General features: G+C 45.7%; 1 protein-coding gene across 2 annotated transcripts in view; it reads right to left on the reverse strand.

The window, feature by feature from the left end:
• The window catches only part of SEMA6B (semaphorin 6B), a 536,302-nt gene that overhangs the window by 439,069 nt on the left and 84,171 nt on the right, over positions 1-13,062 (reverse strand). For both annotated transcript variants that reach the window (XM_063915087.1, XM_063915079.1), the window contains exon 2: positions 375-505. In XM_063915087.1, coding sequence (XP_063771157.1) covers positions 375-483 — 109 coding nt within the window. In that variant the 5' untranslated portion in view covers positions 484-505. The remainder of the gene's footprint in view (positions 1-374; positions 506-13,062) is intronic.

The following is a 13,062-nucleotide window of genomic DNA, read 5'->3' on the forward strand; positions in this document are numbered from 1 at the left end:
GTTATGCTTAGTTACCCTGTTTTTGTCCTATATTGTCTTTAACTGTAAGTCACTGTTTTCCTGTTTTGATTATGTGCATATGTACTCTGTAATTGGGCGCTGCAGAACCCTTGTGGCGCCATATAAATAAAGGATAATAATAATAATAATTGCATCCTTCCGGAATGCGATCATACGGTGAAGGGTCGCGTATGTGCACTATGGCTGGTGCATATTCGCATACCCTTTGGACACGGCCGCTGCAAGTGAACGCAGTGGTTGCATCCATCTCTGACTAAAGCCCATAGTGTAGAATAAAAAAAAGTGGAAAGATAGGCAATGCAATGGAAAAGATTGAAACTATTATTGAGATAAATTACTAGAATGACACTCACACTCAGCCCCAACTCTGACCAATGGTTCTTCTTCCTCGGGAATCACAGAGACTCCAACACCTCCCATTATCACAAGGCAAAACCACAAGAGCCCAGTGTGAAGGTTCATGGTACATATACCAGTTTAAATTCTATAAAAAAAGAGAAAAAAAAGAAAGAAAACAAAAAAGAAGGTTAGAATAGTATATTGGTAAACCAAAATTCTATAGATACTGTAACAGTACAGGATTTACAGTAGGTTACTTTCCTTTACTTTACATACCTCCCAACATTGGAAGATGACGAGGGACTCCATGGTGCAGCAAAGCCGTGGCCTGCCAAAAGGGGTGTGGCTATAGAAAAGGGGTGTGGTTTTGTGGGACTGCCTTAATCGCGAGTCACCGTTTTCTGTCACTATGGGGGCACGGCCAGTGCTCTGAGAGCTGCTGGCATGTCCCCAGTCCCTCTGACTACCGTCTATTCACCCCTGCTCTGCTAGGCAGAGCAGTGACTGACAGGAGACACCCAACTGCCCCCCACCGCAGGACACTGTCGGTGTTGGGAAGCCTCCTGTCAGTCTGCTCTGCATAGCAGAGCAGCCATGAATAGATAATGTGTGCATGCGCACAGCATCTTTTCACCCTGTCACCACCCCTCTCTGATTTGGGCTCATGATCTATTATCATAAATTTTAATGATACCGTCTAGTTTCCACTTTCCATAAAATGTCATGCCACAGGTTTGGCACTCTTGGAATTTATCATAGCTTGTCTAATGGAAATGTGGTGACTGGCCATCTGTTCACGAAAACTTGTAACCATATTTCCAACATAGTAAAGCCCACAAGAGCACATCAAAATATATATCACATAGCAGTGGCAGAACTAGCGAGCGGGGGGCCCAGGTGCGACAAAATGCTCTGCCCCCCCCCCCCCATCCCATCCAAGTCCACTCCCTCACCCCTGGAGAGGATCTGGTGAGGGGGATCTGCTTAGGGCCAGAGAAATGGATACCTAGCAATAGTGCCGTAACTAGACATTTTAGCACCGTGTGCAAGAAACGGCATTGGAGCCCCACCCCTGCATGCAAAACAGGGGCGTGGCTTTGTGGGGGTAGGGGTGTGGCCACAAAATAATACCAATTCATAAAACGGTGCATAGTAGTCTCCATTATTCAAATTACGCCGCACAGTAGCACCACACCAGGTAGAGATCCTTTTACACCTTACGGCGGACAGATTCCCCTTTTTACACATTACGGCAGACAGCGTCCCCTTTTTACATATTACGGCAGACAGCGTCCCCCTTTTTACACATAACGGCAGACAGCATGCCCTTTTTACACATAACGGCAGACAGCGTCCCCTTTTTACACATAACGGCAGACAGCGTGCCCTTGTTACACATAGCGGCAGACAGCGTACACTTTTTACATATAATGGCAGACAGCGTGCCCTTGTTACACATTACGGCAGACAGCATGCCCTTTTTACACATTACAGCAGACAGCGTGCCCTTTTTACACATTACAGCAGACAGCGTACCCTTTTTACACATTACGGCAGACAGCGTGCCCTTTTTACACATTACGGCAGACAGCGTGCCCTTTTTACACATTACGGCAGGCAGCGTGCCCTTTTTACACATTACGGCAGGCAGCGTGCCCTTTTTACACATTACGGCAGGCAGATTCCCCCTTTTTTACACATCACGGCAGGCAGATTCCCCCTTTTTTACACATTAAGGTAGACAGTCCCCCTTTTTGGAAAGAAAGAAAGGAAAGAAAGAAAGAAAGAAAGAAAGAAAGAAAGAAAGAAAGAGAAAGAAAGAAAGAAAGAATTATACTTACCCTCTCCGCTGGCTCAGGCTCCTTGGTGCAGCTTCTCCAGAGATCCCGGGCAGGAGAAAAGGAGGAGGAGGGAGGTGGAGGAGGGAGCCGCAGCAGCGCTGTGTTATTGGTGGAGGCGCTGCTGCTGCTGTCCCTCTGCTTCACTATAGGCTGTTCGCCGCCGCTGTGAATGCTGGGATTGGCGGAGAACACCCTATAGTGAAGCAGAGGGACAGCAGCAGCAGCGCCTCAACCAATGAAACAGCGCTGCTGCGGCTCCCTCCTACACCTCCCTCCTCCTCCTTCTCCCCCCCCCCCGTACCACTATGCTCTTCTTCTCTCCTTTCCGGGCGGCTTTGTGCTGCGGGCAGCAGTTGCCCGCAGCACACAGCGGCATGTAATGAGTCAGTTTGACTCATTACATGCTTTGGGTCCATGGACTGAGGCGGCCCCAGTGACACGCACTGGTTGCACTGGTGGTAGTTCCGCCTCTGTCACATAGGATGATGTACATGTGACCCAATGTTTCATTAGAATCTTTTTTATGGTGTGAGGATGAGCAAATTCTTTACCATTTAACATTCCATTGTATGTTGGACATTCTAAACACTTAAAACAGTCCAATTTCTTCCTGCTTAACCAAGAGCTACCTGATTTTTTTTCCTGAAATGTTTTTGTTTGTTTCATTAACAATTGTTTGAGATTGGGTCCATGGGTAAAAGATATCTGTTATGAGCCATGGCTGTGGCTCATTTCCATTTTTGCATTTTGGTTATGTATTTTATGTTATACTTCTGTTCATGTTCCCCGTGGGTGTCATGGGGTGCTCGGAGCTCACCCTTAAGGAGGGGATACTGTTATGAACCACAGGTAGTGGTTCATTCCTATTTTATGTTTATAAAGTTGTCTTGCATGCCAAGATTTCCTGTTGCTCTGTTTTAGAATACTCTTGTCTGCTGCCGCTGGTGAGTCTGTGTAATTGCAGCTTGTTCCCATGTGTTCAGCCTCACCTGGCTGCTAATTGCATCTTGTCAGTTTGGAGTCATGCAACAGGGCAGCTGCATGAGATTATTAATTAGGCCTCTCTGTTATATGCTGGCTGACTGCAATTCACAGACGCTGGTGATATTTCTGGGTATCCGGTCTGCTTGAGTTCTGAGCTTGGTTCCTGCTAGTTCCTGAGCTTCCTGTGTCGATTCCTGAGTCAGTCCCTTTGTCGATTCCTATGTCTGATCCCGTGTCCTGCCGTGAGGCGTTCCTGTCCTGAGGTCCAGTGCCTTTGCCTGTGCCTGGTCAAGTTTCTGGCTTCTTGGTGTCCACCGGTCTTTTGTTTGGGATTCTGCCTGTCCTCCAGTTCTAAGAGTCTGTGACAGCAGCATTGGGAGTTCCTGTCCGTTTGCCAGTATTCGTACCGGTTCCGTAAGTAGCGGCTCTGCCGCGTCCGTCGGCCTAGGCCGCTGTATTCCATTATTATTTCTGTCACTGGTGTTTTGCAGAGGGTTCTGCTTATGCTGTCACCGCCGGTACACAAAAGTATTGTGTGGGCGTGTGGTCAGCATTTCCTTTGTTGTTCTTTTCCTTTGGCGGCAAGCTGCACATACATTTAGTTTTAGGCTAGTTAGTAGCCCCTGGCTTTGGTTGTTTCAGTAAGAGGGCCCCTTGTTATCACCCTGTCTCGGTACACTCTTTGTCTCTCATTAAGACCTGAGGGGGCATCGAAGTTGGGCAGACGTAATCCGCCCTTCAAACGCGGCTGCCATGGGCTCAAGCAACCATAGTCTCGCAAGAGTGTACTGACAGCACGGGCGAGACAACGGAGATAGGGTGCCAGGGGTTATTCCCTTTCCATTCCCCTTTCCCAGCATTACGTTCCAGTGCTCCGGTCCTTGCAATAAGATCTCCTCAGACCAGAGTGCTGGAATCATAACATTATCACCAGCCATACCACAAAAAAGAAATAAAACTTTTTTTCTTTTTTGGCCCAGTCCAGTGTCTAGTCTAGAATCCAGTCCTGTCTAGAATTCAGTGTGCAGAATCCAATCCGGTGTTTAGAATCCAGTCTTGTCTAGAATTCAGTGTGTAGAATCCAGTCCTGTCTAGAATTCGGTGTGCAGAATCCAGTCCGGTGTGCAGAATCCAGTCCGGTGTGCAGAATCCAGTCCGGTGTTAGAATCCAGGCGGGTGTTAGAATCCAGTCCGGTGTTTAAAAAAAAAAAAAGTATTGTTTTGTTTAGCAAAAATTTAGTCTTGCCTTGTCTTGTCTAGTTTTAAATCCTCCTATGTCTACTATGCAAGCCCTGCAGGCATCTCTCGCAGCCCTGAACTCTGTTTTCAGTGCTTTGAGACCAGAGCGACTAGAAGTTTTGCAGCAATCCCTAAAGCAACTGCAAAACCTTCTGACTAAAATCTTGCTCATCTTGCCAGAAGTCGTTGAGAGTACATCTATCTCTAAAGAGACTCTTGTTCACAGTATGGTGACAAGAGAATCCTCTGGTTTAATTGAAGAGAAAAGGTTTAAAAGTTTTCTGCGGCCCAGGCTCTCAGAAGAGGAGCGTCTGCGTCGCAGAAACTTAAACTTATGCCTATATTGTGGGGGTTTAGGCCACTATCTGCAGACCTGTGAGTTGCGCAAGCCAAAGTGTGGTGACGAGTCTTGCCCTCTGGCCAAGTTGAGTCAGGATACAAGACCTACTCCTGTCTCTACTGTGGCAGAGGTACTTGTCACACAACCCACACTAAAAAGCTCTCTGTCCTATAATTGGGGTCCTTGGGCAAGGGAGCCCCATTATAGATTTAGGAATCAAAAGATAATGTTTCTCTCCTCTCTTGAGGTTCCTGTTGAAGCAGAGTTGCAAGCCCCTGGAGTGGTGCCCGTTGCCAAGGGTCCTGGAGTGGTGCCCGTTGCCCAGGGTCCTGGAGTGGTGCCCGTTGCCCAGGGTCCTGGAGTGGTGCTCGTTGCCCAGGGTCCTGGAGTGGTGCCCGTTGCCCAGGTTCCTGGAGTGGTGCCCATTGCCCAGGTTCCTGGAGTGGTGCCCATTGCCCAGGTTCCTGGAGAGGTGCCCGTTGCCCAGGGTCCTGGAGAGGTGCCCGATGCCCAGAGTGCTGGAGCGGTACCCGATGCCCAGAGTGCTGGAGCGGTACCCGATGCTCTAGCTTATAGAGGGACATCAAATATTTTAGCCCAGGTTTCCATGCCAGAAGGGGTCTCAGAAGCTGTTACTCCAGGTAGGGACTTGAAGAGCGCAACCCCAGAAAGGGTATCTGAAACCATAGTTCTAGAAGGGAACTCGAGAAGCAAAACCCCAGAAGGGATCTTTGAAGTAATATCCCCAAGTGGGGTCTCGAGAGACGCAACCTCTAAGAAGGGTCTAGAGGTCGCTTCCCCAGGAAAGAACTTAAGAGGCGTAGCATTAGTGGAGGTGCTGAAGGTTATAGCTTCAGCAAAAGTCCCGGAAGTCATAGTCCCGGGAGAAGTTTCGATAATTATCGACTCAGAGAGGGAGGCCGATGGCTCGGTCCCAGTGGGGGAGGCCGACGGCTCGGTCCCAGTAAAAGAATCCGAGGTGCTGACCCCAGCGGGGTTCCCAGTGGCCACTGCCCCAGCGGGGTTCCCGGTGGCCACTGCCCCAGCGGGGTTCCCGGTGGCCACTGCCCCAGTGGGGTTCCCGGAGGCCACTGCCCCAGCGGGGTTCCCGGAAGTCACTGCCCCGGGTGGGGTTCAGAAAGTCACTGCCCCGGGTGGGGTTCAGAAAGTCACTGCCCCGGGTGGGGTTCAGAAAGTCACTGCCCCGGGTGGGGTTCAGAAAGTCACTGCCCCGGGTGGGGCTCAGAAAGTCACTGCCCCGGGTGTGGTTCAGAGAGTCTCAGCCTCGAGTAAGGTCAATAGTGACCAGGTCCTAGCAAAGCACTCCAGTCAGTCAGATGGGAAGGAAACAGATCCTGACTCTGATATCTCAACATCCATAATCTTTGATGGGGACTTAGCCCAATTTCTGGCACTTTACAAACACTATTACATTATTATGTTGTCTAGACCATTTCTGGGCATCACTTCAGAGAACCTTGTGCTTTATCTGATTTATTCTTTTAGAGGAGAGACTTTTGAGTGGGCGACCAGCCTAATGAAAGCTGAAGATCCCATTCTTCAGGATCCCCCAGCATTCAGTGATGCAATTATTAAAAGATATGGTTCCAAAGAAATTGGTTCAGGTTCCTCTAAGTCACCCGTCTTGTCTGCTGAGAGTCCACCACATACTGTAAACTCGGCACAAGAGTCCCAGCCCGTTGTTTTGACTGCAGGATGTGCTTTTCTGACTTCTTCTTCTTCTAATAATAGTACTTTGCCAGAAAGTTCAGCTCCCAAGGGTAAGAAACCTGTCTCTGATTTGAACGCAGCCTTGCTGGGTGGTACCATCAGTTCAGACAATGTTTGGGGAATTACCTTGGTCAGACCTAAAGAGCTTTGTAAAAAGAAGAAGAAAAAGAAATAATTTTTGACTCTTGCCTTGATATTAAAAAAAAATAAAAAATAAATATTTTTTTTTTTCCTTATCTTGTATCCAGTGGCCACCGTCAGGGGGAGGGCACTGTTACAAGCTGTGGTTGCAGCTTGTTTCTGTTTTTATGTCTGTTAGACCAGTGTGTCAGGTTTTTTTTTTTGTGTATCCCTTGGTTTGGATAGTCTGTATTTTGGGGTCCTTTGACCCCTCCTCAAGGGGGGGGTAAGGTTATGAGCCACGGCTGTGGCTCATTTCCATTTTTGCATTTTGGTTATGTATTTTATGTTATACTTCTGTTCATGTTCCCCGTGGGTGTCATGGGGTGCTCGGAGCTCACCCTTAAGGAGGGGATACTGTTATGAACCACAGGTAGTGGTTCATTCCTATTTTATGTTTATAAAGTTGTCTTGCATGCCAAGATTTCCTGTTGCTCTGTTTTAGAATACTCTTGTCTGCTGCCGCTGGTGAGTCTGTGTAATTGCAGCTTGTTCCCATGTGTTCAGCCTCACCTGGCTGCTAATTGCATCTTGTCAGTTTGGAGTCATGCAACAGGGCAGCTGCATGAGATTATTAATTAGGCCTCTCTGTTATATGCTGGCTGACTGCAATTCACAGACGCTGGTGATATTTCTGGGTATCCGGTCTGCTTGAGTTCTGAGCTTGGTTCCTGCTAGTTCCTGAGCTTCCTGTGTCGATTCCTGAGTCAGTCCCTGTGTCGATTCCTATGTCTGATCCCGTGTCCTGCCGTGAGGCATTCCTGTCCTGAGGTCCAGTGCCTTTGCCTGTGCCTGGTCAAGTTTCTGGCTTCTTGGTGTCCACCGGTCTTTTGTTTGGGATTCTGCCTGTCCTCCAGTTCTAAGAGTCTGTGTCAGCAGCATTGGGAGTTCCTGTCCGTTTGCCAGTATTCGTACCGGTTCCGTGAGTAGCGGCTCTGCCGCGTCCGTCGGCCTAGGCCGCTGTATTCCATTATTATTTCTGTCACTGGTGTTTTGCAGAGGGTTCTGCTTATGCTGTCACCGCCGGTACACAAAAGTATTGTGTGGGCGTGTGGTCAGCATTTCCTTTGTTGTTCTTTTCCTTTGGCGGCAAGCTGCACATACATTTAGTTTTAGGCTAGTTAGTAGCCCCTGGCTTTGGTTGTTTCAGTAAAAGGGCCCCTTGTTATCACCCTGTCTCGGTACACTCTTTGTCTCTCATTAAGACCTGAGGGGGCATCGAAGTTGGGCAGACGTAATCTGCCCTTCAAACGTGGCTGCCATGGGCTCAAGCAACCATAGTCTCGCAAGAGTGTACTGACAGCACGGGCGAGACAATGGAGATAGGGCGCCAGGGGCTATTCCCTTTCCATTCCCCTTTCCCAGCATTACGTTCCAGTGCTCCGGTCCTTGCAATAAGATCTCCTCAGACCAGAGTGCTGGAATCATAACAATATCGATAGCAACTGCTTTATATTTTTAAAAGATTTGTCTATACTAATGAGCAGCATCTTCCTTTTCATGGCCTTAGCAAAGGTAACATCAAACTGGGTGGTGACAACCATTCTACCTTCCATAGCTGTTGACATTCCCATCATTTAAAATGTGTTGAGCTGTGTGAGAGATCTTTTAATATCTCTGGATAAATAGCCCCTCTCAGCAAAACGGGCAGCAATATCTTGGAATTGAATTTCTGCCTCATCTCTCAGTGTTATTACGTAATACCCATACAAATTGTTATATTGGTAATCCTTCCTTTAATGCCTGGGGTGGTGACTGCTCTCAAATAATATGGTGTTTCTTTCAGCAACCCTACAATAAAGTATTAAACCCAAAGTATTACCAACTCGAAAGACAGGAACATCTAAAAATTCTATCTAGTCGGTCTGAATTTTTTATGTAATCTACTAGGATTTACTATAGTTAAATCAGATATCATCTGAATGAATTTTGCTTGGGAATCACACCACAACACAAAGATGTCATCTATAAATCAAAAAAAGTGTAGAATGCTGGGACCATACTTGGGATAGATATATGTTCTCTCATATCTAGTCATGAATATGTTTGCATATACTGGTGCTAAATTCAAATGCATAGTGGTCCCAGCATTCTGCCCATAAAACGCCTTTGTGTATTGAAAATGATTGTTATCAAGAATGCAGTGTATCATATAGCAGACTAACTCATTGGGTGGTCCAGTGAAATCAGAAGCCAAAAGAGCCCCATTCACAGATTCAACTGTTCATTGGGTATCCCTGTATACAAAGGAGCTACATCCATAGTTGCCAATAGAACATTTTCCGGTAAAGAATCAATAATTTGTAATTTTCCTAACAAATCAGCTGTATCATGGTCGGGATCCCAGCAGTCAAAATACAGACAATGGAATCATGACATTGCTCGGAATGCCGGCATCCCAACTGGAATCACAATCCCGGTATCGGCATCCCAACAGTCAGGATCCGGAATGACTGACTGCCGGGTCACCAGAGAGGTAAGCAGCGGGAGGGAGCTTAGGTTTAGGCTGCAGGGGGAGGGTTAGGGTTGCTGCAATACAGAATGTTGTGCTGACACAATTGGGTGTTTTTTCCTATAATTTGTGGATTTTAGGTATACAATATAATATTGGACAAAACGGATGTTCTTCTGTCATTGCATCTCCTAATTGTGTTCTAATATCAATGTCATAATCATGATTATTCAACACCACCACTCCACCTCCTTTGTCTTCTAAATGTATGACTATTTCTTCATTCTTTTGTAATCAATGTATAGAGAATGTAATCTCTGTTCTGCAGATAAATTACTTGATGTTGACATCTCAAAGATGTGGACATTTCAGTATATTCACGCTCCACAATCCTTAAAAAAAAGTTTTTAAAGTCAAATTTGTCGATTGTGGGTCAAACCTACTTGATTACTTAATACAAAATACATCTCGCAATTCTTGGGATTCAATGCCCTTAAAAATTAAGATTTAACTTTCGACCCATTTTGTACAAATCAACCTGAAAGTCAAATTTATCTCTATTAAATGTTGGTACAAATGTAAGACCAAGTGCCAGAACTGACTCTTCAGCATCTGTTACTATATAATCACATGGGACCAATTTTTACCCTGTCTTCTTCCTCCAGGATTATTTCCTGGGAGGTTCTTAAATAAGAACCCCTAGATACACTGGGGAAGGGTGGGGGGAAATAAATCACCTTGATCAGCTCCAGAGGAAGATTGTGAGCTTACGAGCAGGGCCCTCCTACCTCTATGTCTGTCTGTTTTTACCCAATTTTGTTCTATTACTGTCGTTCTAATTGTAAAGCGCAACAGAATATGCTGCGCTATATAAGAAACTGTTAATAAATAGAACAGAGAAAGGTAACCTCCTCCTATTGTTCCTAAAGCGTTGTCTAGGAATCCTAGCTCTATCATCTGTCAGACATCTAGAAACAACATGATTCTTATAATCATTCTGCACCACTTCTAATTTATTTATCTTGAATGTTATCAAATCCTTCTTATAACCAGAGCCGGCCCTAACCAATGTGATGCCCTAGGCAAGATTTTATTAATGTCCTTATAAACATAATGTGCCTTACACATTATGCCAACCTTTATTAATGCCCTTATACACATAATGTACCTTACATATATGCCGCATATTATGCCCTTATACACATAATGACACACATAATGTCCCTTACACATATGCCGCACATTATTAATGCCCTTATAAACATAATGCGCCTTACACATTATGCCAACCTTTATTAATGCCCTTATACACATAGTGTACCTTACATATATGCCGCATATTATGCCCTTATACACATAATGACACACATAATGTCCCTTACACCTATGCCGCACATTGGCCCTCATTCCGAGTTGATCGGTCGCAAGGCGAATTTAGCAGAGTTACACACGCTAAGCCGCCGCCTACTGGGAGTGTATCTTAGCATCTTAAAATTGTGACCGATGTATTCGCAATATTGCGATCACAAACTACTTAGCAGTTTTAGAGTAGCTCCACACTTACTCTGCCTGTGCGATCAGTTCAGTGCTTGTCGTTCCTGGATTGACGTCACAAACACACCCAGCGTTCGCCCAACCACTCCCCCGTTTCTCCGGCCACTCCTGCGTTTTTTCCGGAAACGGTAGCGTTTTCAGCCACACGCCCATAAAACGCCGTGTTTCCGCCCAGTAACACCCATTTCCTGTCAATCACATTACGATCGCCGGAGCGATGAAAAAGCCGTGAGTAAAAATACTATCTTCATTGTTAAATTACTTGGCGCAGTCGCAGTGCGAATATTGCGCATGCGTACTAAGCGGATTTTCATTGCGATGCGATGAAAAATACAGAGCGAACGACTCGGAATGAGGGCCATTATTTATGCCCTTATACACATAATGACACACATAATGTCCCTTACACATATGCTGCACATTATTAATGCCCTTATACGCATAATGACACACATAATGGCCCTCATTCCGAGTTGTTCGCTCGTTGCCGATTTTTGCTATATTGCGATTAGTCGCTTACTGCGCATGCGCAAGGTTCGCAGAGCGCATGCGCTTAGTTATATTACACAAAAGTTAGGTATTTTACTCACGGCATAACAAGGATTTTTCATCGTTCTGGTGATCGTACTGTGATTGACAGGAAGTGGGTGTTTCTGGGCGGAAACTTGCCGTTTTCTGGGCGTGTGCGAAAAAACGCTGGCGTTTCTGGGAAAAACGCGGGAGTGTCTGCAGAAACGGGGGAGTGTCTGGGCGAACGCTGGGTGTGTTTATGACGTCAAACCAGGAACGAAACTGACTGAACTGATCGCAATGGCTGAGTAAGTCTGGAGCTACTCAGAAACTGCTAAGAAATTTCTATTCACAATTCTGCGAATCTTTCGTTCGCAATTCTGTTAAGCTAAGATACACTCCCAGAGGGCGGCGGCTTAGCGTGTGCCATGCTGCTAAAAGCAGCTAGCGAGCGAACAACTCGGAATAAGGGCCAATGTCCCTTACACATATGCTGCACATTATTAATGCCTTTATACACATGACACACATAATGCCCCTTAGTTATACATATGCCGAGCACTACTGCACAACCAACCCACCTGTACACAGCACTCACATGGCCGCTAACACTGTGACCTCTGCCTCTGCTTGGATACAGATGTGTCCTCATACATCTTGCCTCAATACACCATGCAGCAGGAGTTGCCTGGCGTGAGTCAGCTTGCAGCCCTGCTAACGTCGTGCACCTTTTTTGCCGAAAATGCGTTTTATTTGCATTGCTATGTAACTAGGATGCACAAGCACTTCTGCTGATTAAAATGATATGCAGCATGCCAATATTCCGTGTTTGACTGTGGCTGTATCTGCATATGAAATGCTACATTACAGTGACTTCCATTAATACACTGTAACATAGCATTTAATATGCAGATACAGCTGCAGTTACACACAGAATATAGGCATGCTGCATATCATTTTAATCAGCAGAAGTTGCTTGTGCCCCATGGCATTACAAACGCCCTAAGCAATTGCCTAGTTTGTCTATGCCTAGGGCCGGCTATGCTTATGATGTTCAATGCTTGCTGATAATTTATCCATCCATTTTTCAGTCCTATTCTCCAATTTTGGTTGTAGGTTTACCCTGAACTCTTCAAGGTCAGTTCTTTTCTTCCTTAATTCATTGCCCAATTCTTCTACTACAAGGAGAATAAGATCCAGAGAACACTTATTTAAAATCCCACACCATTTCTTACAAAAAAGGATGGGAATATTCTGGATACGAAAACCCAGAGGTATCTTTTTTTGGTGGTAATAATATGACAAGAACTGTACTTGAAGGACAAGGTCAACCTCTCTTTTATTTAACCATAATAATTTATTATATAAATTCTAATGCACACTCAGCTGCCAATTGATCAAATTCTTCCTCTTCAAATAAAACCGTATCTGCATCATAGGTGTGCGCAGCACATTTTATTAGGGTGTGCACCGCTAGAGGGGTGTGTTTAGCACCGCCTATTGGGTGTGGCTAGCACCACCGACTGGGCGTGTCTAGCACCACCTACTGGGAATGTCTAGCACAACTTTAAAATTAGTGCAAGTGGGAGAGATTAAGAATGCAAAAATAATGGGGGAGGACTGAATGGGATGGATACGTTGGATCGACCCTAAGTCAATCCCAGAATGCAAGCACTAGCCTGTGAACAAGGATAACATTACTTAGAGCATTTTAACTGGATCGGCATTACAACAGTAAACATGCTGGGTAGGCAGTATGTATAAAGTGTTATTCTTGATCTAGTTAAGATGCTGTAAGTAGCATGCTGACAACATGCCGGCACCTACATTCTGGAATTGACATATTCACTGTCCATCCTGTAACTACTTCC

The sequence above is a fragment of the Pseudophryne corroboree genome, chromosome 1, assembly GCF_028390025.1.
Source record: "Pseudophryne corroboree isolate aPseCor3 chromosome 1, aPseCor3.hap2, whole genome shotgun sequence".
Classification (NCBI taxonomy): Eukaryota; Metazoa; Chordata; class Amphibia; order Anura; family Myobatrachidae; genus Pseudophryne; species Pseudophryne corroboree.